General features: G+C 43.3%; 1 protein-coding gene across 1 annotated transcript in view; it reads left to right on the top strand.

Annotated features, from left to right (window-relative positions):
- Nucleotides 1-25,755, top strand: part of LOC147733206 (mucin-5AC-like) — a 78,204-nt gene that overhangs the window by 11,382 nt on the left and 41,067 nt on the right. The window contains exons 5-25 of the mRNA XM_086957738.1: nucleotides 888-1,002; nucleotides 3,418-3,505; nucleotides 4,902-5,008; nucleotides 5,447-5,663; nucleotides 7,357-7,482; nucleotides 8,852-8,969; nucleotides 13,122-13,260; nucleotides 13,561-13,671; nucleotides 14,063-14,132; nucleotides 15,159-15,296; nucleotides 15,396-15,560; nucleotides 16,303-16,397; nucleotides 16,674-16,800; nucleotides 17,271-17,526; nucleotides 19,580-19,626; nucleotides 19,893-19,993; nucleotides 20,497-20,648; nucleotides 21,211-21,349; nucleotides 21,442-21,552; nucleotides 22,696-22,875; nucleotides 23,837-24,076. Of these exons, the coding sequence (XP_086813864.1) occupies nucleotides 888-1,002; nucleotides 3,418-3,505; nucleotides 4,902-5,008; nucleotides 5,447-5,663; nucleotides 7,357-7,482; nucleotides 8,852-8,969; nucleotides 13,122-13,260; nucleotides 13,561-13,671; nucleotides 14,063-14,132; nucleotides 15,159-15,296; nucleotides 15,396-15,560; nucleotides 16,303-16,397; nucleotides 16,674-16,800; nucleotides 17,271-17,526; nucleotides 19,580-19,626; nucleotides 19,893-19,993; nucleotides 20,497-20,648; nucleotides 21,211-21,349; nucleotides 21,442-21,552; nucleotides 22,696-22,875; nucleotides 23,837-24,076 (2,842 nt within the window). The remainder of the gene's footprint in view (nucleotides 1-887; nucleotides 1,003-3,417; nucleotides 3,506-4,901; nucleotides 5,009-5,446; nucleotides 5,664-7,356; nucleotides 7,483-8,851; nucleotides 8,970-13,121; nucleotides 13,261-13,560; nucleotides 13,672-14,062; nucleotides 14,133-15,158; nucleotides 15,297-15,395; nucleotides 15,561-16,302; nucleotides 16,398-16,673; nucleotides 16,801-17,270; nucleotides 17,527-19,579; nucleotides 19,627-19,892; nucleotides 19,994-20,496; nucleotides 20,649-21,210; nucleotides 21,350-21,441; nucleotides 21,553-22,695; nucleotides 22,876-23,836; nucleotides 24,077-25,755) is intronic.

The following is a 25,755-nucleotide window of genomic DNA, read 5'->3' as shown; positions in this document are numbered from 1 at the left end:
CCAATGTGATGGAGTTCTTTGACAAGAGTGTGGTGGGGTATGTGTTGAATGCCTCTGAGAAGTCGAGGAGGATCAGGCTGCTGTTTCATCTTGGTCGAGGAGGGATCTGATGTTGTCGGTTGTGACGATCAGGGCAGTTTCTGTGCTGTGTTTGGTGTGTAAGCTGGATTGAGAGGCGCTGAGTAGGTTCTTTCTTTCTAGGTATTCGGTGAGACAGTGGTTGATGGCTTTCTCGAGGACATGGGTGGGAAACAGGAAGAGTGAGATGGGTCCGCATTTTTTGAGTTTGCTGAGGTCGGCCGAGGGTTTCTCCAGGAGGGGTCTGGCCTTTGTATGCTTCCATGCTTTGGGAAATACAGCTGTGGAGATGTTGAGAATGGTGGTAAGTGCATTGCAGATTTCTTTGTGTCTGAGGTTGAAGGCGTGGTCAGGGTAGATGTCCTTTTAGACATCCACTGGTGGTGCATGCATGCAGCACTCAGTTAATTTGTTTTACAAATAGAGCTAGAATGAGAACTACAGCCTGTGGGATCCAACATATAAAAGAAAGGAACATATTAGGAAGTTGGCTTTCGCTGGCATTTCTGCTTCACATATGTAGAAGAGAGTCATTAGTTCAGGGAGAGTCATTTAAATAGGGATAGAAGGATATTACTACTTCTATTTTTTACGCTTGAGGTTTTCTGCAGTGACAATGAAGACAAAGTTGCATCTTTCTCCCCAAAGATATAATTGGTACCGTGTTATTTTTCTCCTCTAATCGCCATTTAGAAGTTATGAGTGTATAAGCAATATGCATTCGTTTCTTAATATCCTAATTTAATATTGATATTGAAACCATTATCTAAAGATGACACACAAAGTTCAAAACATTTTCTGTCCTTCAGAATACTGGTACCTTTCAGCCAGTCTGGAATCCAGATTCAGAAACATGGAAGTTATGTGAAAGTCAGTGCCAAGCTAGGCCTGGTCGTCATGTGGAACGAAGCTGACAATCTCCTGGTAAGTACAGCATTGGCGGGTCTGTCATGGCCTTACACAGTCGTGGTATAATAAATAAAGTCATAACTTGCCGCTCAGGTTCTATCCAACTGTGAAAGAAGTGTAACATTCAAATTACTCATGCTCCCATTAGGTATGTAACTTATTCTAAGGATATTTCTTGAAAAGTCTTATTAATTTGTACATAAAAACATGGGCCCAGTTCACAAATCCCTAATTTGGAAAACCCTTGATACTATTCCTTTATATGGAGCAAATTCCCATCTTGAGTGGTGTTCACAAAGAATCCCAAGATAACTGCGTGTATTTACCCGTTTAAGACATCGGTGCCCGCTTGACAGTGTTAGGGAACAATGCACATTACACTTTACTTTTTTTCTGCAAATTTTACGAGGTATCCCTTGCATTACTTTTAAAGCCAATATTGAGACGGTTTGAATTAATACAATGCAACCCTCCTCTGCTACGTTCTTTTTTACAATTGCACTTTCTTGAAATCTGCTCAGCTGTGTCCAAGTTATTATGGCAGGCTATTAACAAAAGAATGAGTGGGTGATCTATTAAAAGGAGTTTCTGTATGTTTTACATTTCTCTGTAATAATATTTCATAAAGGTGTTACCGCCATCCTATGTACTGTTTTTAGGATATGACGATATGTATTTATTTCGCTATTTATTTTTTCTTTTAATACAATGTGTCTTCTTATTGTGGTGCTTTTATGGTTTTATGTATGAAACTAAATGAAGCTTACTGAGATTGCGTTTCCACCATCTAGGAATGGCCACATGCATACAGTGCATGCATGTAGGAAAATCCACCAAATCATACAAGTGATGGATGGAATTCCTGAATTAATCTCGGCCACTGGTAACCACTCAGGGCTGCATCCCAACCCATTGTTAGTTTACACACCATGCACCCTCAATTTAAACCCACCCATGTGCAAATCAGTCCTGACCCTGCTCAGTGAGAACAGCCCAGTCTGAGTTGCCAGGCAAAGGCTTCCCTGAGCCGGATTACAGGCAACCAAGGACCGGTTTCTTTCTAATTAGGGTGCATCGGCCAGGTATAGCTTGAGTCCAGTGATACAAACTGCACAGGACCCATGTGTGGATACGCGTCTCACTTAGGGTGACACACTAAAGTATACTAAAAAGTGATGCATGGTATGCTTGAATTAATCTCAGTCACCAGTAATTATTCGGGCCACATCTCAATCCACTGAAGTTTTGCACACCATGCCACCTCAATTTGGACCCAGCCATAATCAAGTCAGTCTTGACCCTGCTCCAATGGGGATAGTCCAACCTGAACTGCCAGGCCATGCTCTTCCTGAAGCGCAATGCAAGCAAACAAGGGCTGGTACGACCCTAGCTAGGTCTTAGCCACTGTGCACGGTACCCATTTCTGGGCATAACCATCCCACTTAAGGCGACACACAAATGAATGCTAAAAAGTGATGATACGATGCTTGAATCAAATCCTAGTCACTGGTAATTACTCTGGCCACTTCCTAATCCATCGTATTTCAGTGCAAAATATCCACCAGCTGGAAAATTCTGCATGTGTAAATTTGATTCATAGCTTCATTTTCACATTACACCTTTTCTTCCCTCGACTTGGAAAAGTATTTTTGACATGAGTAGCATTTTCTTATTAAGCACTTTTAAATTTGGAAGTATTTTTCCCATTCCTAGAATGGAAATGTAATTCCTGAAGCCTTTTGAAATGAGTAAGTTTGAGCATAATCGAAGGAAACTACCTGGCAAGGAAATGGGAGTATCCCCCCCTCATGAGTTTCTGGTTGCTGCTCTCCTTTTTTCGTTAGACCCACTTGGGAATTTCTACAAATAAGGGGTGAAAGATAAATTTGTGAATGTACACATTTCTTATTCTAGTCAGACTTCTGAATTTGGAAATGCACTTCGTGAGGATGTAAATTCTAACAAAATCATGATTTCTGGAGGTTTTTTTTGCATATGTAAGTTAAACTTTCAGTCTCAGACAGCTTTGAGAATCACACTCATTTATACAGTGCAAGGAGGAGCAGCCTGCATAAAGGAAAAATGCAGGAAATTTACAGACAAGCATGGCCCAAAAAATGACAAATTTGGTCATTTGAGCCACAGGCACATCGACACCGAGCTGGAACAAAACAGTTAATTACACATACCTATCTTACTGAATCAATATTCTGATAGTATTGAACGAAACAAGAGAGTATACCATGGAAATGACACTTCAATGAAAACATTTGCTGATTTTATAAAAACGTCACATGGAAGGGGGAAAAAATCATTATGCCAAGAAAACCAAATAGTGCACCAATTTTCCAAAGCTACATCAATACTCTGGTCTGCTAGCACCGAAAGCCAAGTCTCCCAATTAATTGTTCTTTTTTTCTCTCAATACAGCTCGAACTGGACGACAAATACGCCAACCAAACCTGTGGGCTTTGTGGAGACTACAATGGAATTTCCGAAAATGAGTTTCTGTCCAATGGTAAATATTATATAATTGGTTTCTTCCCACCACGGTCAGCAGGTGTGCTTCTGTCCTCACCACTACACATGTTCCTCTTGTATATCCATGCTTATGTCCACTCCCATCACCCTACTCCCCTTCGAGTTACTTCTGGGAAGAGGCAATCATCTGCACCTGTACCAACCCAGAAGGGGCACTCACATTCCTACCCAGCGCACTCAGGGCAGCAGCAGTGTACGTGAGCCGCAGCGGCACTTCCTGGAGGCCAGAATTGCCCTTAGAGCCTGTGAGGAAGGTGAATTGCTGTGGCTCACCACTGCACAGATACACCTTTGCAAGCAGTAAAATCTTGGGAATTTCTTTAAGCATTCTGCTGGCACCGTTGAAACAGCGCTTTTCTTGTAACCTTTAGCCATTTAACCTTTAGCCATGCCGCACAGTATCCCTGCTCTGCAACATGGCCAAAAGACATTGGCAAAGTCTACAGTTCTTGTGTAGGTCAAAGTTATTTGCTTTGCCAATGCTTGTTAGTTTGTGTGCTCCACCATCAGGCCATGGGGTTGGGTTCTGAGAATAAATGTGCCCAGACTCATGGAAAATGATTGCAATTGTACAGAGACCGAGCATGTATCAGGGGTACCTAACTTGCTTCCTTTCCATCTAAAGGAGCATGACTCAGCGCTATGAAGCCATTTAGGCAACAGTGTGAATGAATCCTAAATAATATACTGATATCTGATAGATGAAATGGCTCACTTCTCACGTTAACAGTGGGGTCACATGCTAATTGACGTGGGGTTTGTGCAGGTCACACTTTTCATAGCACATCACTTGACGGGCTTCAGAATGAGGCCAAAGACTATTGAATGTTCTCAAGTGCAGGGATATTCTTTTTGTCCAAGTTCCATAAAATGGAGTATAATCATGGAAACTGGAATTATGCGGCAGGGGAGGGCCAAATCATGCGACAGATTTGAGTAAATTATGCAGTATAAAAAGGCATATTATGTGGCGTAGTGTGACACATTTTGTAATAGTATTACTTCATTTTTCCTTCTTCATTTTTTACACTAGTTATCACTGTCGGGGAACTGGTTTCACCTCATTAGTACCAGTTTAACACCCAAACATAGCAAAGCTAAAGAAAGATGACCAGTCAACCATTGAAAAGGGCCTTCTACCGCACAGGAACATATGTTGCTGTGTCTTTAGTAAAGTTTGAGCATTTTGAGCTACAATTTGTTTTTGTGAAAAACAGCAGATTATATGGCAGATGATGGATTATGTGGCAAATTTGGCAAATCTATACTTATGCAAAAATTGCTGCAGCTGCACAATCACATAATCCTCTGAGTATAATACAGTAAAGAAACACAAAAGTCATATGTAACGTGGTGTACACTTTGGTCTGCAGGTATTCAAATAACTGAAACCCAGTTTGGAAATCTGCAGAAGATGGATGGCCCAACAGAACAGTGCGAGGATACACAGCCCGCCCCACAGAACAACTGCACCGACTTTGTAAGTTTTGGCATCTCACCTGAATTCGAGGCGTAACAAGGAGAAATATCTTTATTTCTCCTAGTTGTTTTCTCTTTCTAAGTGTGCTGTATTCTGCAGAACACTTAGAAGAAAGAAATTGATCTAAGGATTGTTTTCATGCAGGAAGGTGTACCTTTCTGCACTAAAACAATGCAAATCAGGCACCCTTACACCATAGAGCATGGGTGTCTGTGTTGGCGACAGGCTGTACAGATTGTGCCTGCACAACCAGAGGACAAGAATATAGCACATCTTGATAGATATGGCAAATACCTGCCCTCTTCCTTTTTTACTGTCTATTTGTCTTACTGCAATGTGTTGCGTTGTGTGAAAAAATAATAAATCTGCCCCTTGATGTTTTAATTCTCTATGCATAGTACGGCCAACGTTTCATGCCTTCTTGGACTTTGTTTTCAGGAAAGCAAATGTGAGGCCATTCTGACCGGCCCTGCATTCCAAAGCTGCAACTCACTTGTTGGTGTCAGTGCCTACATTGAAGCCTGTGTGAAGGACATGTGCCAGTGCACCGATCCTCAAGGTTCCTCCTGCCTGTGTCACACCTTCTCGGAGTACTCCCGGCAGTGCTCTCATGCTGGCGGAGCCCCTAAGAACTGGAGGACAGCTGACTTGTGCCGTGAGTATCTGCGGTTAAAGCATGAATAAAGGGCATTTTTGAAGAGAGATGCAATATTATTAGAAACATTCACCGTGCACTTAATTCCCCAGTCATCTTTATTCAAGTCAGATGCAAAAACAGCATGACCCACTGGTTTTTAGTTCTGTGTGGGTGAAAAATATTTGAAGATCTCAGATGCACTAAATCAGAGATTAAATCCCAAAGCCCTCTTCAGATTGACCTCAATATTAGGCCTGTTCGGTGAACTCCTCTCTGTTCGCAGAATTTGCAGTTATCCGCACACTGTGGAGCATGCAGAGTTCCGAAAAATTCCGATCCGCGAATAGAGGAGTTTTTTTTCCAGCTCGCATTTGCCAATGTTAAGTTGGTGAACGCAAGTGTGGAAAATCCAACACTAGGCCATCTCCCAGAGAGATTTCTCAATGCAGGATTGCGGATGGTCGCAACTGCTCGCATTGAAAAAACATCAGTTCACGTTGAGGAAGCTGTGTCTCGAGTAGAACATCTACTTGAGTGGCAGAAAGAAGCAACGCCCTCTTATCATGATGCCATTCGCTTTGATTTTCCATCGCGGGACAAACACCCGGTGCTCAAAATCAGCACAAACGGCATAACCTAACACACTCCGTCGCTTGTGGAAGTTTTTTGGCCACTTCGTAGAACTCAGCCCAGGCCTAGTCAATAACACAGGAACTGTGATATGTATGAGGTAAGCCCGAGCAAAGAATATGGAGGTGTTTACCTTGTATTTAACATCTTCGTTAACCCACCTAGGATTTAGCAAACAACGACCAATAACAATATAAAAATGATACATTTTACATAGCAGATGCATCACAAAAACCACTTATTTATGGTTTCTAAGCTGCTCCAGCCCTTGTGTTTTCTCAGACAGTATCTTGAAAATGATATAAACTAAAACACTAATTATCTCGTTCATTTAACAAATGAGTGTCTTCGCTTTTATTCATGTTTCCTCCTCGAGATTCTGCGATTTGCTTTCTACTATTCTTGACAGCAGTCTCTCAATTCAAGTTTATTTTGTCTTTGTCCACAGCCTGAGGAACAATGAATAAAGTCTGAGGCCGATATGCAACACATTTCCATGCCCCCTTTCCTACGTTTGTTGGGTTGGAGAGAGTGCACACCGCGGAAACTACTTTCTCCATTTCTTTAGTAATGACTGACGCCCCAGGGAGACCACCGAACACACCATTTGCTGCGTTCCCAGTTTTATTTGTATATTTTAAATTTAGGTGTGAGGAATACACCCATTCCCTTCACCCCTTTATCTTTTTATAATCACATTGCAGTAGGAGTACATGTTGGTATTTCCAGCTTTCCTACAGCAAATTATGGCGAAGGAAGCAATAATTTGCATTTCCCTTGAAAAAAATGCCACTTGGAGAATGATTACATTTGCAATTAAATGGGCGTACATTGTAGCATTGTCCTACCTCAAGTGCTAGGTCCGGCTAAATGTCTTGAAGGGCTCCAATACTGAACACCTTTATGGTCTCTGCTCAGGATCTCGCTGCCTTTCTAGCCGTCACCTCTCTCGCGTGTTCTGTACAAGCTGATGCTGTCCTCTAGCGGTAGTTTTTTAATGAATGTGCATGCTGGTGTATAAATTAAAATATGTGCAGTAAACTGTTGTGCGATATAACCATTGCTTTTGTTTCAATTTCAGCCATGTCATGCTCTTTCAACATGCAGTTCCAGGAGTGCGGATCACCATGTGCAAATACCTGCACCAACTCAGAGAGAACAGAACTCTGCGAGGAACACTGTACTGATGGCTGCTTCTGCCCCCCTGGTAACTTCGAGCTCGCATTCTCTTTGCCAGTTTCCAGCTCTCCCAGACCAAACAGGGGAGCTGTCTGCTCTCTTTCTAAAGATCCCCTCAGGGGAGCTGTCTGCTCACATTCTAAAGTTCCCTTTTTGGGAGCTGTCTGCTCACATTCTAAAGTTCCCTTTTTGGGAGCTGTCTGCTCACATTCTAAAGTTCCCTTTAGGGGAGCTGTCTCCTCACATTCTAAAGATCACTTTTTGGGAGTTGTCTGCTCACGTTCTAAAGATCCCTGCTTTCATTTTAAAGATCCCTGCTTTCATTCTAAAGACCTCTTTACGGGAGCTGTCTGTTCACATTCCAAAGACTCCTTAAGGGGAGCTGCCTGCTCACATTCTAAATATCCCTTTAGGGGAGCTGTCTTCTCACATTCTAAAGATCCCTTTAGGGGAGTTGTCTGCTCACATTCTAAAGTTCCCTTTAGGGGAGCTGTCTGCTCACATTCTAAAGATCCATTTAGGAGAGCTGTCTGCTCACATTCCAAAGACCCCTTTATGGTATCTATCTGCTCACATTCTAAAGATCCCCTTTAAGGGAGCTGCCTGCTCACATTCTAAAGATCCCTTTTAAGGGAGCTGCCTGCTCATATTCTAAAGATCCCTTTAGGGGAGCTGTCTGCTTTCGTTCTAAAGATCCCTTTAGGGGAGCTGTTTGCTCACACTCTAAAGACCCCTATAGGGGAGCTGCCTGCTCACACTCTAAAGACCCCATTGGGATAGCTGTCTGCTCACATTCTCTTTGTCAGTTCCCAGCTCTCCCAGGCCAAAGATCCCCTTAGGAGTATTAGTGTCTGCAGTGGGCACTACCATGTCTAAGATCAGACCATATCATCACAACATAAGGCCGGCCCCTAGATACTGTGGGCAATGACACTGTACCCAGTAAACCTGCTTAACATTTGCTGCTGAGCATCAAATTGGTCATGGCAACTTGCAATAAGTAGCCCGGGATCATCCATTGTCAATAGTTAGCTGCAGGTTATGGTTCACGGTTATGTTTGACTGGACAGATTTCAAACTCAAGGCCACGTTTAATCCCTTGAATTGGTGGAAGGCTGCCACTTTTCCAACATCTCATTGCCATATTCGACCACATCAGAAACTAAAATCACGTGATTGCTTAACCAGGACCAGGAATAGCTAATATGTAACTATGTTTACCATGCTAGTATTGTATGGATTAGGAAGGGTATCCATGGAAAGGACTTTAGTAGTGAGGTGTGTGTGAACATAAGCACCAATCTCTTTGAGCTATTGGAAGCACTAGTCAAGGTCAGATAAACTAGTGGTGCTGATATCATGGGCACATCACTCATCAGTCTTATTTTTTGCTGCAGGGACTGTGCTGGATGACATCAACAACTCTGGCTGCATTCCTTTGACCCAATGCGCTTGCACCTATGCTGGAGAAACCTATGCTACGGGCACTTCATATTCCACCCCATGCGGCTCCTGGTAAATCCATTCATTGTATTTCATTGTTGAACGCACAATAAGTAGCTTGTTTCGCAAAGCGCCTATAGACCTAATAATAATAGATAAAGGACTCCGTTTGAAGAGTACATATGCAGATTTTTGATTTCTAGTCAGAATCCAGGTATGGCCCTTGGAGGTCTCATATTGTGATCTGTTTTGTAAAGGTGGGGCAAGTTGTTCACAACATGGGAAGCCCTGAAGTGAGCGCTCCCAGAGGCATGTGCACAAATCCTTCAGACACCAAATATCAGAAACATCAGATCTTGTTGTTGCTCATGCAGGAGGAATGCAGATTCTTTAGGGTTACAAAAGTTATCACACTGAACATTGGTTAATAGCGTCTGTATCTGCGGTGACCTGGGTTTAGGGAGGTGCCCTGTGACTGCCCTAGAAGAATTGCTGTGTAAGCCTGCTGATAGTGTCACTCAGCCATTGCAATCTGGGAATTCTCTATTTATCTTGCACGGATTGTTGACCTAGGGTTTGTTCGAGATTATAATGTTTAATGTAATTTTCAGAGGAGTGGCTTCTAGAAATGATTGAATATGAGGAACTGTGATAAGCCACTTTAAAATCCTGCTACCGGTGTGTGCATTCTTACAACTGCAGAGTTAAGAAACGTTCAATGAATGAACACTGTCAGCATCATTTTGTGTACATATTTATGACTATATGTATTTTTCGTTTTTAAAAACTATTAACATTACTATCATTTGTGAAAACAATTTCATAAGTACTATATTTTTTATATTTTTCTCCTTGCCTGTTACTTCGTCTGTATTCACGAGTGTACATTAGCATATTGTTTTATTAACCAGAGTTAAAATATAGTAAGAAAGACCAGAAGTCTCTTGTTTTTCCATTAATTTACTATTGATATTTATTTTGGATACTGTGATTTATACCTCTGCCATCAACATGTTTAATACTAATTACAAATTTTAGTTTGACTCATTTGCATTTGTTAATTGTGTAATCACAAAACATCTCTTACAATCTAGTTTCATTGCTTTTTTCTATTAGCACCAACACCAGTGCTTGCTTTTCCAGTACTCACTCAACATTTAAGCATAGACCATGACATTGGCATGATATTACAAGTTACAAACTTAGTGAACACATGTGCTAAACTCTCAAGTGAATGGATGAAGCCCTTGCTGACCTGGCAACATTGGCCCATGCACAGACCACATACAGAATTGGTACCCTCAAACATGGCCTACTGGACACCTCTTCTAATGCAGGCACTTGACCCTCTATCATTCTAGGGTTGGTAAATTGAGTACTACTAAAGTGGGTAGCAGCAAAAATGCTGTTCTCCTTAGAGCACAGAATTCCTCTACCTGTATTGTTAGTTCTGTTTTCTGTCTGTCCTATCTATATCCTGCCTATTCTTCACTTTTTGAGGGGGCCACTAAATGAAATTTCCTTCCTCATCACTTCATCATCACTAACAGACTTAATTTGAATTTAGTGATTTGGCAAAAAAGAGGGGTAGAGATCCAGGGACTACTCTGTCCTAGAACGGCTTAATATCAAAATGTAGTGTCTGGCCCTAAGAAGTGGACAATGCATCTACAGTCCTCTTTTTGAATTTCATCTATCTGTGCAGGTTTGTTTACAGTAGAGAGAAACAATAGGTGGATGCTAGTTGATTCAGAACCTTTAGGCCTCTATTGCGAGGGACCTGGAGCAGTGTCCCGGGGAGATACTGCTTTGAGCCATTCTAGTTTCCCAGTTTCGCCACTTGAAGAAACAGGCCCACAAAATCCAGAATTAATAAATCCTTGCCCAGAGAATCCAGGCCTTGACTTTAGAGCAGAGCTGAGGGGGACTGTGGTCAGCTGCTGTGCCCAGCGATGGTTCACACTCTAAGGTCAGCATTAGGGAAGCAGCAAATGCGCTACCCTCTAGGACCCCCACAACAGAGCACCTGGATCCACAACAGCCCCTCATATATGTACCACCTGGCCCACGCAGGGTTTAAATGTATGCAGCTGCAGGGCTGGTTTTTCACCCAGGAAGTTGGAAAACCATGTTGATTTGAACCTCGGATTTCCAGATCAGTGTGTCAATCCCCATTCCAGGAAAAAATATTTTAAATCCCCAGAATTAGGTGTGGGAAAACCAGCAAGAATCATCTCACCCTACAGTATCCCGAAACCTAAAGCCTGGGAATTTATATTGAGGCCCTTAATGTTAGATGTAAATTGTCCGCATAAATCATTTAATAAGTCAAGTCAAGTCAAGTCAGAAATTTATATAGCGCGCTACATACCCAGAGGGTCTCAAGGCGCTTGAGACCACGTTATTACTGTTATGCTTAATTTCCATTTCCATCTATTGTCATATCCATTCCACTCTTAACTTATCTTGGCAGATTAGTATACTGCTTCTAATAGTTTATGATTAGTTTATTGGTGTTATGATTAATCTGCTGGACTGCCTCTTAGAATAAAAAGCCCTGTAGTTTCTGGTCTTCCGACATTGAGAAGCTCATGCATATTTCTAAGTTGTCCAGGAGATAACAACAATTATAGGAGCTGTTGTGTTGGTTGCGGTTATCGAGAAAATAGCGGTGAATATCAGATTTGTGAACCAAGTCTCTTCAGTTTCTACTCTATTTTTGGATCCCTTCTTATTAATCCCTTTGTACTAATGTTCTCTTTCAGTGTCGTCCCTTCCCTCCTTAATGGGGGTTTAGAGTTTACTCATTCAACACAAAAGATGTGATGTATCCTATTTGCCAGGTTTTCCAGTTGAATTCTTTTTCCCTCTGTCAATAGAGCTATTTCTCTTCTTGTGGTAACCATTCTTTGAAATTGTCCTGCAGTAGTTTCCTTTTAGAGTTGATCTGTGGAGTGTATTTGTTATGTTATGTGTGTAATTTCTGCGGTTTCACATATTCTGTGACATACCTGTTTGTTTAAGATTATGATGAATGAGAGACTGTGAGAACGGCTTAAGTGAAAGGGCTTTTACCATTATGTGTTTATGTGAACTATTACCCGACGCTTTGATATCAATTTGCCTTAAGCACAGTGCCTTTCAGTGGAGGGAAGGGAGAATTGAAAATATGGACTGGTCCATTTGTTACTCCAACCACCTCTTTTTCTATGTCGTGATTTCTAATCTCTGTTGTGAACCCCTTTTTCAAAGTTCTTGACTCCTTCACCAACTTTTTTGTGTATGCATTTTTGTATTCAATGAGCAAGTTCACAACCATAAAAACAAATATGCTTAAATGAACACATTAAAACGGCTGGCAAAACTAATGTCAATACATACAAATATAATTCCATTGCCTGACCAGCTAAGGATTTAGCAATGCAAGTAAACATTTCTAATGCAGATTCTGAGGGCTGGGTGCTTTTGCAGGCTGCTGAACGCCTCCACGGGTCCCATATTTTAAGGTGGAAGCACCAGACAAAAACAAAAGGCAAAGTTAGCCCTCCTGTGTCTTTTATAGAACGTGGCAGTCAATCAACACAATGAACGGGCAAACATTTCCTAACACCAGTTCCTCAATATTAAATTTGCTTTTTTTGGACCACTGGCCAAAGAACAGCATCAAGTGGAAACGGAGCGAAATTATTAAAGTGTTGCAATTTTTCATGAATATAAGGAAGCTGATGAAAGCCACTTTCTAAAATGTCACCAGCCCCTGTGCAAAGAGGATTTATAAATCCTGCCCTATTCGCCTGAATGATTTAATCTGTTACAGTGTATGTATGTTGTTTGTAGTGTTTTCACATTGCTTGAGACTCAGACAATTGTTAAACTGTACTAAGTGCTCAGTTTGAGCTGGTAGTTCCAGTGGGGGCCACCAGCACTCATTTTTTCGTGCTCCACTTACTTTTCTGCATCAGACATTTCCTTGATGGCCAGAGAGACAAACACACTGAAAGCAGAAAGACGGAACCCCGTCACAGTGGAGCCTGCAGGAGCGTGTTAAAGGGGCAGGCAGGGTATTAAAGAGGCTGGGTGGGTTCAAGTCTGGGCAACCATGCTATTCAGTGCACAGCATTTAGTGGCACTGCGCTCGGGATTCTGGGCAGAGCCTTGAGCATCAGCACTCTTTCTTTTCCAAACTAAGCTCTAACTGTATTTCACTTTTCTTTTTCTGTACAGCACCTGCGCTGGAGGCCAGTGGAGCTGCAAACAACAGCCCTGTACTGGGACATGCTCTGTCGAAGGAGGCTCTCACATTGCCACCTATGATGCCACACGATACACCGTGCACGGAGACTGTAGCTACGTTCTTTCAAAGGTATACGTCATTCAATCTAAAGATGTTTGCGGGTACTGAATACCCTCTCTAGGTCCAGCAGCAGCTTAGGGTGCAAGGCTGAAAAAGCCCTCTTTCCTGGGTTCAAACGAATACTTGAAAGCATCAAACCATAATTCAATAACAAAATGCATCTGTATCTGTTTTCATTGCTCTAATCTTGTAAGGGGGCGGTTGCTTCACCTTATGGTGGTCCGAATCACCACCAGCCCCGCCCCGTACAGGTGAAAGGACCGGAAGTTTCGGCGTACATGATTGCTAATTGCGGTGTTTGTATAATAGCTCTGCGGAGGAAACACGTTCACCATCTTGGGAGAACTGCGCAAGTGCGGCCTGACGGACAGCGAGACGTGCCTGAAGAGTGTCGCCCTCAGCCTCAATGATGGACAGACGGTAAGTTCTACGACAAACAAGCATCATTAAGAGGCCTGTACATATGAGCGGGATGGGCCTCACTAGAGGGTCTGAGTTAAACCCTGAGGTGATGTGTGGCAGTGTGTGGTGGGGAGTACAGCAGAAGATGGCTGAATAATGGACGGGTCCTGGCTGGAGGTATGCTTGGGTAAGGAATGCCATACACAGTATCAGGCCCAAGCAATCTGCATTGCTCATGAGGTGCTGTGGTGGAGTGCTGGCACAGTTCCATTATCGACATAGGGCATTGTGTACACTTTGGAAACTTTCCAAGTCATTCCTCTGCACAACTACCTGTGTAGCCTGCTCATGCTGGTGTAACGTCTTCGAGAGGGCCAGGACTAACTCATTTTTCTCTTCCCTCCTTCAGGTCATCGTTATCAAACCCTGCGGCAGTGTGTTTGTGAACTGGATATACACTCAGCTGCCCGTCTCAGCCGGTAAGTCGCTGCTTTGAAGATGCATCTCTGGCTGACATGCAGCTTCTCCTTTGTGTAGCCAATCCACCTCTACTTCCTGTCTGGTACCGTCGCCTCTTAAAAGGCGGCTTCACCATCAACTGGTCACGAGTGCTGTTCGTTTCATTCTAGAAAATGGATCGCACCGATTACAAATATTCATTTAACCAAGCTACCTCTCCCTTTTCATCCTTACAAAGTCCTTAGAAAGTAAGCAAACGGACATCTTTTCAGTAAAACTTAAAAAAAGACATATTGACATTTAACATGTCAAGGCATTACAGGACCATCTATCTAAGGGATGTCATCCATCATTTAACAAAAAACGAGGCACTTAATTCAAAGACGTGAGAGGAAATCATGACAGGAAGATTTAAGAACTGGTGGTAAGAGAGTGTGGCAGTCCTAGTGCCTGGCATTAGGGGAGAGGCATATGGCATGTGAAGTATGTTTAATTGGGGAGACATGGAGTGTGTTTACTGCTTTTACACTGAGGAGGCAAACTTGTTCACTTATCTGGAGTTACTTAGTTAAGGGAATGGTGTTAAAATGGCTATATAAAATGGCACAACAAGACTCTAAAATATGAAGTGAAAATTGTTTACTTGAGTTAAATTTGTGGGCCAGGCATGCTATGAATTGTACATAGTGAAGAAGTGTATGAGGAAATGTAGTAAAATATATTGAGTGTCTAGATCTCTAGATTACAAAGATTGTAAAACACACTTCGTATTTTGAAATGGACTGAAGTCACCACCAATTCACAGCAAACGTGTTCCGGGTAAATAAAGCACAAGGAAAGCATCAGCTCTGATTAGATACTAAGTAAACCGGTATTTCAATTAGTAAAGTGACAAAGGTAAAAGAATAATGCAAATACTCTTGAAAATCCAGGCGGCACGACCTTTCTAAACTGTTCAAGTGGTCAAATCTCATCACAAGCTTCACGAGTTGGGTTCTTTTACCCTTCTTCTTTGCTAAAAAGTTTTCTGTTCTCCTCATTTCCAGCCAATGTCACCATTTTCAGGCCATCCTCCTTCTTCATCATTGTGGAGACACAGCTTGGTCTCCAGCTTCAGATCCAGCTGATCCCCATCATGCAGGTCTATGTGAGCCTGGAGCCAGAATACCAGGGGAAAACCTGTGGTAAGGAAATGAGACCTCTGTACCCACTTCCTCCCTATGCTCATCCAGTAGGCGCATTGTGCATGAGTGTCTGATGGTTTGTTCTGCTTCCCTGAAAAGGTCTCTGTGGAAACTTCAATGACGTTCAGGCCGATGACTTCACAGCCATCAGTGGGATCGTAGAAGGCACTGCAGCTGCCTTTGCAAACACCTGGAAGACTTCTGCGAGCTGCCCCAATGTGAAAAACATCTTTGAGAATCCCTGCACTCTCAGCATTGAAAATGGCAAGTAAATTTTGATTCAAATAAATGGCTGGTTGTTTTTAAGTTCTTACCTATGATCTTGGCTGTTCTTCAGTATCTTCTGTGGGCAAAGCGCTGCCTAGTTTACAAGCACCACACTCATGCATGTACCATTAATTTTAAGCACCAGGGATTTGAGGTTTCAGCTTGTTTAATTCTTTTCCATAACACATGAGCTCTCAACAAGACTGACTTCTCTCACCGTAGCTGAGCTAATCTACCCAGGAGGATCACCTTCCACTAGTATTCAATGTTGACCAATGGTTCTCCATCAATCAATCAATCAAGGCCTTGGAAAGCGCGACTACTCACCTGTAAGGGTCTCAAGGCGCCTTAGCTCAAACCTTCCAGTGGAGGGTCACTCGAATATCCATTGCACACAATTGTACCTGTTTATTACTAACCATAAATATTTCTATCAACTTTTCAGTGGTTTAAACACCCTTAATTTGTGGATCAGGTTGAGCTAACTTCAACCAAACCAACCTGAGCAGGAGATCAATCAGTTTGGCAAAATATTTTCCAATCTCTTTTAGACGACTTAGGGCTTCACACAGAAGTTCGATTGAATCGCTGTTTCCAACAGCCACAAGAAACATTCATAAAGCAAAAGTGAATTTGTGATTTGCACCATTAACCTGGGCAGTTAATGGAATCAGCAGCGGGTGATAATGTGGCTTGAGTGAAACCGAGGTCCGTAATGTCTCTATGTTTGTTATTTCAGAGAAGTTTGCTTCTCACTGGTGTGGGTTGCTGACTGACCCTACTGGACCCTTCGCTAGCTGCCATGCCGAGGTGAACCCGGCCACCTATTACGCTGTAAGTCTTGAACATTGAACTATTACAGATATTGAAATTGTTGATTTAAACCATTGTGTTGGAGGGTGCCTACTGCTTCTACTGTCGTGATACTCATGCTTTCTACGTATTGCTGCTTTGCACACCTGCATAGGGAAGAGATAATGGTGTTACTGAGTCTCTACTACTGCATTAATCACACCCAACTATACAGCATACCTGCAAAGGTATCTGAAGCAATTCAATTTTTTTGGGTTTTGCTGAATTTTAAGAGCAGACTTTTTCGGTTTTCCCTAGAACTGTATGTTTGACACCTGCAACTGCGAGAAGAGCGAGGATTGCATGTGTGCGGCCCTCTCCTCTTACTTCAGGGCATGTGCTGCCAAGGGCCTACCCATAACCGGATGGAGAAAGAATGTCTGCGGTGAGTGAAATCACTCATTCTTTGTTCTTACTGTCTCGATTCTTGCAAATGTTCATCTTCCGGAAAGTCTTCTCGAAAGATCAGGGGCTGTGGGGGATTTACTACTGACCTGTTTTCAATCCCTTATAGGCATTTCTAGCTGTTTTAGAGAAGCTTTAGTGCATTATCATCTGTCCAGGTCCTTGCCTTAACTAAAACTGCATTTGTTACTTTTAAAATCTTATTCTGGTTCGAAAACATCAAAGGTGGGTTGTGTTTCTGACAGTTTTTCCCACAAACAGACAACTTTTTAGCTCTCTGTACGAGAACATCTTGGATCTGGACTTTGGCATCGGGCAGTGATGGCACTTGCCCAAGTTCACACTGTGCGCTGGGCTTGTTACTCAGCATTGCACTTTGGGGTCGATGTCTGCTTGTTTCCCTGGCAATTCGTTGTCTTCGTATTAACATGTAACCTGCTCCCTTTACAGCCAAATATACCACTGCCTGTCCCAAGACCATGACCTACAGCTACTCGGTGAACTCCTGCCAGCCCACCTGCCGCTCCCTGAGTGAGCCTGACTTGACCTGCAGCGTTAAATTCGTGCCTGTGGATGGGTGCACCTGCGAGGAAGGAACCTACATGGACGAATCGGGCAAATGTGTGCCAGCTGCTGTCTGCCCCTGCTATTTCATGGGAACCGCCGTGCCCTCCGGAGAGGTTGTCCACGACAACGGCATTCTCTGGTGAGCTGATGGCGAGGGTCGCTATTCTACATTATTAGCTCGTTTTCAGGATTGTACTGGATTTGAAATGCCGTGTATACATCAGACGTTTGCATTGCATAACTTACGATTGTTCAGTGTATGACCTCGGAAGGATGAAGGTCTGACTCTGCCCTAACGAGATTCGGTCAGAGTCAGGGTCGGATTGGGATCACAATTCGGCCCGGGCACTGACGAAAAAAGTGGCCCACATTCAAAAGGCGTGGCCCATATTTAAGGGGCGTGGCCCACATTCAAGGGGCGTGCCCTTTCATGAAACACCATTTGCACATACAAGGAATGAAAAGTGGGAGGATGCTGTTCTTGCACACGACACAGGGCCAAGGTGACAATGGCCTACATGCTGAGCAACTAAAAAAAATAGCAAGGCCCCTTCACAAAATTATTCCAGCCCTCCAGCACAGGAGCACCTGAAAAGCAGCAAAGCCCCTGCTATTACTAACCTACTCAGCCCTCCCCAGACCTTCAGCTCAGGAGCACATGAACAGAGGTAAGGCCCTTGCAATTAGTAAATTAATCAACCCTCCAGGCCTTGGGGAAATGTCCTGGCAGGGGAGCACAAAACACATCTTTCTGGGTCATCCAAGGCAGCCAGGTAGCCAGGGGGAGGCTGATGTGAAGCTGGTACATGGGAAGTGCCTTCCCAGTGTGTTCTGGCAGTTTGAGTGTTTACCATTTACTGTAGTATTACCCTTGTACCTGTGTATGGTACCCTTTTGTAACTTGCACAAGTCACTTTTCTCTTGTAACACACTGTTTGCTACCTCTCAATTTTGTTTGCTTTAGATACTTGCACAAGTGCCACCATTGCCTACGTAACGTTTGTTCTTGTGCTGGAGTGTCTGCCATTAATTGCAGTATTATACCTCTACTTGTATTTTGTACGCTTTTGTAACCTGCACACATATCTCTTTTTCCTCCTGTAATGTATCGTTTGCTCCTCTTGTATTTTGGTTGCTCACTATTGTCACTTTTGATTCATGTAACTTACCGTTTGCTTTTGTAATTTGTCCACTTATAATTTTCTCCTCATGTATTATTGCTGTTCCTAGTGTGAAGCGCCCTGACACCTTCGGGTAAAGTCCGCGCTATATAAAATCGCATAAATAAATAAATAAAACAAAAAAACTCCAAACATCACCAGGCCCCCACAGCAAGACCCATTCTTCCTCGCCCACTATGCCCTGAATGTGAAGGGCTGTGGGCGAGGTGTTAAGACTAACACCGTTTCTGGGCTGCATGGGCGCCAGGGGGCCGAGGTGCAAATGGCTCAAAGGCCTGAGAAACACCTGGCCCCCAGGGAGGCCGATTATTGCAAACAATCACCCCTCCCCAGCCCAGCCTCCGCTTGATTGCTTGGCAGGGTAGGGGTGAAGGAGAGCCCACAGCTGACAATCGCTGTCTGGCCGCACAGCGAGGCGGCTTTCATTTTCTCAGTCTTTGTCTCCGTGCACTCTGTGGGCCGTTTTTTTTTCGGCCCACAGAGGGCACTGAGGCACCGGCCCTTCGGCCCATTCCCGAATGCCCGCCTTGCCAATCCGCCCCTGGTCAGAGTTGACTGCTTGGTGTCCTTTGTCACGTGCACGCGTTTTTTTTGAGCTGGAAGCACTGAGGGGTAAAGCCGATCGATCCTCTTGGTGAGCAGCTGTACTGCCCGGCTCCTGACTGTGAAAGCGGGTCCCTCTTAGAAAATAAGAAATGACCCACAGTAGACTGCCAATGGACAAGCACAATAACATCACAATTCAAATATCGATACGTTAAAAGTTTTTAATTTCCAAGATTCTCCGGCCTAAACAATGTAAATGTATTTTCGTGAATATCCCTCGGTTCCCTCTGGAAAATATTCCTATGAAGAAATGACCCAAAGCTTTGACTTGACAACTTTAAAATAATAACTAAAAAAGTTGAGTCCCGTGGAGGCTTGAGCAGGGAAAAGCAACATAAATATACAAATGAAAGTGAATGTCAAGAAATCAAAATCTGATGCTGTCTCTTACCTTTCTCCCTGCAGCACCTGCACACAAGGGCAGCTCAGCTGCATTGGATCCTCAAAGCCAGGTAAAATACATTCTCCTCTCCACTCTTCTGTTCTTCTCAGACAGCCTCTGCTAATTGGCCTGGCAGGATCTGCTTCATTCGCCTAAGGGGGCACCTGAGTAACCTTTTAGTGCAAAAGTGTAGGCAGGGACTTCGTGTGAGGGCGGAAGCTACAGGGGTGGGCGTTGCATCAGAAGGGCCCGCACGGTGGCAGATTTTCAGGTCTTAAGTTAAAAATATCCACGTTTCAAGTGACTTACTTTATTACCTATCTTTTACTCCCCCAGAATGCCCTGCGCCCATGGTCTACTTTGACTGTGCCAATGTCACTGCTGGTACACCGGGAGCAGAGTGCCAGAAAAGTTGCCACACACTTGATATGCAATGCGTAAGTACCTATTGTTGTTTAAATTTGCTTTAAGGATGTGTGAATGGCTGCCATACTGGATGATGGACTGCGAAGATGAGAGCATGGAACTGCGTCAGGAAATAGACGTTTATCTATTGCACCAACAATCTAGTCCCAAAGCGAGTCTAGAACCCCGGGTTCCAGTACCACATACAAATACCCACTTTTTAACGGTGCATTAGAAAGTACCATCAGTCTACTCAATGTGTTTTTTGGTTCTTCGAAGACCGTGTTTACCACTTTCTGCGTGGGGGTGACGAGGTCAAACATTCTGTTCAGCTCTCGTCACTTCCGCCCGGCGCAGCTCTTCGTGGGGCTGCACGCATGTCCGTGGAGCTTTGCATATTCCAGTCTCCTCTTCAGGAAGAGAGCAAACACTGCTCGTAGTTTCTTTTACCTGCCATTGTGAACACTCTGGGCCATCAGTTCATATCCTAATGAGTGAGTATTCTGACACCCCTGTCTTTTCTTGGCTTTCACAGTACAGCACCCATTGCACCTCCGGCTGCATGTGCCCTCAGGGCCTGGTGTCCGATGGCAAAGGCAACTGCATCAAGGCAGACCACTGCCCGTGCGTGCACAACGACGCCGTCTACCAGCCAGGGGACACCATCAAGGTCAAATGCAACACCTGGTGAGTTTCCTCTTCCTCTTTTCATGTGCAGTTGCTCTCTCCATGAAATGTTTCACCATGCACGTTTAGAATGCCAACACCTCAGTGGTTATGCTCACTGCACTCTAAGCAGTAAAGGAAAGGTGTACATCAACAGTCCAAGCGATAGTACCAAATCAACAACCATGGAGCCCAGGGGTGCATACAGATGTTTGTGTCAGGTGACTTCATGTTGGATTTTGGTTTCACATTTCTGTGTATTATACGCTCAATGCAGAAGCCTAGGTAACCCCAGAGCTCAACGAGGAATTCCATACTAGCATTCGCAGTATTGCAAACAAATGCTCAGCACTACCTAAACATTTAGTTTGGAGAAACTTCAAATGTGATTTCAACAGCCAATTTCCTCGCCAAGTTTTCTTAGCAATCAGAGGTTTATCCTGTGTTGTAACTAGTCCCAAGGAAACGGGCTTCGTGTGTAGTGTTTTTTTTCTGACTAAATTTCATAGCACAATAGAAAAAACTGTAAAAGATAATAAGAAGACTTTTCACACTTGTAATATAATGTATTTCTTCTTTATAGTACCTGTAAGAACCGGATGTGGGAATGCACCAATGATCCCTGCCTTGGGACATGCGCTGTGTACGGCGATGGACACTACATCACCTTCGACGGCAAGCGATTCAGCTTCAACGGAGACTGTGAATATACCCTAGCCCAGGTGAAGAGCTTGTTTTCAGTTGGTCAAATGCTCAGCGGGATTGATACAGGAGCCCCATCCAGGGATTAACTCTATCTACTTTACCTCCTCAGGACCACTGCAGCAGTGACAAAGCCAGCAGCAGTTTCCGAGTGATCACTGAGAACATTCCCTGCGGCACCACTGGCACCACCTGCTCCAAGGCCATTAAAATCTTCTTCGCTGTAAGTAGAGTCAGCAATACCAGTTGCACCATGCTCTATGTTTAAATATCATCCACTCCTTGAGATGTTATTAACAATCACTACACTTCATTCTTTTGTGGGTCTTCATCACGGATGCCAAAGCAAACAGAATAAGTAAACACTCATGTAGTCTTGAGAAGAACAGCAGAAAAATATGACGCAATATAATTCTTTGCTTGTTACAGACCTTCAAGAATCTGCATGTGCTAGCTTGGGACATGATCAATAAAGTCTTAGTTGGAGTATTTATTAAGGGATAACATTTTATAAATCAGATAACATTCTGCTACTCAGCAGTCTTAGTCCATGTCTTTATTAATTCCGCAGACTGATAGGTCAGGTGTTAGAAATTGGGTCTCAAGCTGGCAGAGGTATGCACCTGTACAAGTAGGGACCACAAGACTACTATTAACAACAATTAAAGTGTGTTATTAGTTTCAAACAGATTGAGATTAGTTCTCTACGATGCATACGAAATTACCTTTAAAGTGAGAGGGCCTCATTTATAAGCCCTTGCATCAGTTTTGCGCTTCCGATACGTCACTTTTTGTGATGCATTGGCGGCGTAAAACATGCCTCCTGTTGCGCACTATTTACAAAGTGACGCATCTAAGCAGACGCGTCACTTTGTAAACTCCTGCGCTACATTATACCCGCGTCAGGTATAATGTATGCAGGGGGCGTTCCCCCGCAAAAAGCCTCGTAGAAGTGACTCAGTAAAATCTAAGAGATTTCACTGCGTCACTTCTAGGATGCCATTGCGTCAAAATCTTACGCCTGCCTCACAACAGGCGTAAGACTGACGCAGGCCCTTTCACCTGGGGCTTGCCCCAGGTGAAAGGACGCAATGCTGGAGTTGCATCACTTTTGTGACAAACTCCAGCAATGCGTCACTTTTGCGCCATACAGATATGTTAGAAATACTGACGTATCTGTTACTCCTTGCGACATGATGCGTCATACAGTAAATATGACGCATCAGGTATGTCGCAAGGAGTGCGCACCGAGAAGTGACGCATCGCTGCTTTCACGCAGCGATGCGTCATTTCTCATAAATGAGGCCCAGAATGTTTACCTGAAATTTTGTAATCCTAACAAGCGCACTCAATTTTATTTTTTCAGAGCTTTGAGCTGATACTCTCTGATGAGCACATTGAAGTGATTGAGAGGGGCATCGGGGCAGAAGTGCCATACAAGATCCGTAACATGGGCATCTACCTGGTGATTGAAGCTAACAATGGACTGATCCTCATGTGGGACAGGAAGACCAGCATCTTTATCAGACTGAGCTCAGACTTCCAGGTGAGAAACCACAGCAGCAGACCAAGATTGAGGGAATACCTGAGCTGCAGCCACAGGAAGGCATCCCACGAGTAAACAGCTCAATGAAAATAGCTGACCCGCACTAGTACAATCCTACCAAGTAATCTATGGCCACCTAACTGCAGGAGAACAATATGTCATTTACATGAAAATTAACTTGCAGGTTTGCAGAGAGAATGCGTAACAGCGTATAAAGTCAGCTGACAGATTACATAACATAGTTTTCCATTGTAGAAACCGCAATGTTATTAAAATTTGCAATGTCACTCTAACGGCAGATAGTACGCTACTCAAATGCAAAATAACAATATCGGTTGCGTTACATGAAGAGAACAATGTGCAATGACCATCAGCGATTAACTAAATATATTTGTTGTGCAATGTTGCAGTCTGTACCTCCACAAACTATGTGAAACTTGCTTCAACACTTTGCAGGCTTTACAACTGTGTCACAAGTGTGCCATGTTCAAATTGCGGAAAAGGACATTTGGCTAAAGTAGGTTTCAGGCGAAAACTTATTCCACCACAAACTCATTTTAGAGTGCACATTGTATTGCAGACAAAGAGGCGCAACAACATTCTTCCACAAAAAACCTTTCTGCATGATTTGTGCCTGCCAGTGATGTTTTGTAAAATTAACAAAAAAAAAAAACTATCTTCACGGACTGCAATGACTGTAAACTTCAGAAATGTTCGCACAGGAAATCAACATTTTTCCGAACCATCCACTAAATACATTTGTAAACGTTTTTTCACATATTTATAAGTGTTAATTATCCTCAGTCATTTTGCAAATATCTAGGTAAATAATGTCCATTAGAAATCTTCACAGAGTGTAAGCCCAACATTAGGTGTACATTTATGGACAGGATCTTTGATGTCTTAGAAAACCTTTTTATTTTTACCTTACTAAAGACTCATTTACTCTCTTCTTGTATAGGGTAAAGTCTGTGGCCTTTGTGGGAACTACGACGGCAACAGTAACAACGACTTTACCACCAGGAGTCAGTCTGTGGTCGGGGATGTAATAGAATTTGGAAACAGCTGGAAGTTCTCTCCTACCTGTCCAGATGCCAAAGAACCCAAGGATGCATGCTTGGCAAACCCTTACCGGAAGTCCTGGGCCCAGAAGCAGTGCAGTATCATCAACAGCAATGTCTTTGCTGCTTGCCACTCTCAGGTACGGTACCTGGAACATAACGCCGCATGATATAGAAACCAGACTTAGAACTGCGGCGCAACATGGCTGCCCTCAGTCTTGGGTGACCTCTACTATAGTCCCCGTTTTTAAAAAAGGGGACAAGAGTAGTCCGCACTGTTACAGACCCATATCACTTATAGATTCTGTGGTAAAAGTAGTTGGGAGGGTTCTCCTGCAGAGGCTCACATCATGGACAGAGGACAATAAGATCATGTCCGATGTTCAGTATTGGTTCTGTAGGGGGCGTCCTACCACTGCTCAGTGCCTCCATCTTTTTTTGATATTGAGTAAGTATACAGTGGCCCACCAGGGGACCATTCACCTTGCCTTCATGGACTTGTCCTCAGCTTTTGACTGTGTCAACAGGAAAAAGCTCTGGCAGTCCATGAGGGCAAAGGGGGTTGAGTGCAGTATTGTAGATTTTTTAGAAGATATACATAGGTCCACCAGAGCAAACGTCAGGTTCTCTCAGGACCTGAGTGTTACAAAGGATTTTAATATCAAAAAGGAAAGGAAGTCCGTCAAGGATGTATTTTGGCTCCCTTTTTGTTCAATTTTTACATTAATGATCTAGATAGCGTCTTAAGGGGCGTGGGGGCTGACTGCCCCAGAGTGGGACGTCATGGTATTCCGGTCCTGTTATATGCGAACGATGCGGTCCTCATATCCAGGACAGAAAAGGGCATACAAGCACTTTTAACTGCCTTTGATGCTTTTATGACAGAAATGGAACTAACCATAAATAATTCTAAATCTTACATTATGCAGGTAGGGCAGTCTCCAAAAAAGAATTTTCCCCTCACTAGCACGTTCTCGTATCTTGGAGTCCTTTTTGATAATAAGCTGAAATGGGGCCCTCAAGTTTTGAAAAAAGAAAGGGGACGTTGCCAGGGTGAATGCAGCAATTTTTAATTTTGCATCCAAATCGGGGAAAAAGCCTACTAGCACGATGTTGCAAGTCTATAAGGCTAAATCCATTGCCACTGCAACTTATAGCAGCGAAATATGGGGGTATAATGTGGAAGAGTGCTTATAAATTACGGAGAATGTTTTTTTGAAACGTTTATTGTGTGTCCCAGGAGGAACATCAAACCTAGCTGTTCATGAGGAACTGGGGATCCAGTTTGTTAGTGACATATTTTCCATCCGCCCTCTGACCTGCTGGCTTAAAACATGGTTAAACCCTGACATTCCCTTGACCCACATGATTTTAAAAGACTGTCTGTTATTGGACAAATCACTCGCAATACCATGGCTAAACTATACCAGGAATGGCCTTGTAGGACTAGGGCAAGGTGAGTTATTTGATAACCCTGAATGTATCAATAAGGGGGATGTGAAGGCAATAAAAACGGCCTTCCTCCTAGAAAGGAAGCTGACTAGGGAAGCAAAAGAGGTACGGAAACCTAGCGTTAGGACATATATTATGTTAAAAAGAACACCAAATGCTGAGCCTTATCTTATGGGTACTTTGTCCATGCACGAGAAATTTTTATTTGACTAGGTTTCGTATGAACTTGTTTCATCACATGCTTGTAAGGCCAAAATGTCTTGTTTTTAACAAAGTGGCAGCTCCCTGCGGCTGCGACGGAAAGTCTCCGTAGGATATGCTGCATTTTATGTTCTTATGTAAATTGTATGAATTCCAACGCAAAGCT

Source organism: Lissotriton vulgaris, chromosome 2_1, assembly GCF_964263255.1.
Source record: "Lissotriton vulgaris chromosome 2_1, aLisVul1.2, whole genome shotgun sequence".
In the NCBI taxonomy this organism is placed as follows: Eukaryota; Metazoa; Chordata; class Amphibia; order Caudata; family Salamandridae; genus Lissotriton; species Lissotriton vulgaris.
Note: the sequence above shows the minus strand (reverse complement) of the source record. Positions and strands in the feature narration are given on the sequence as shown.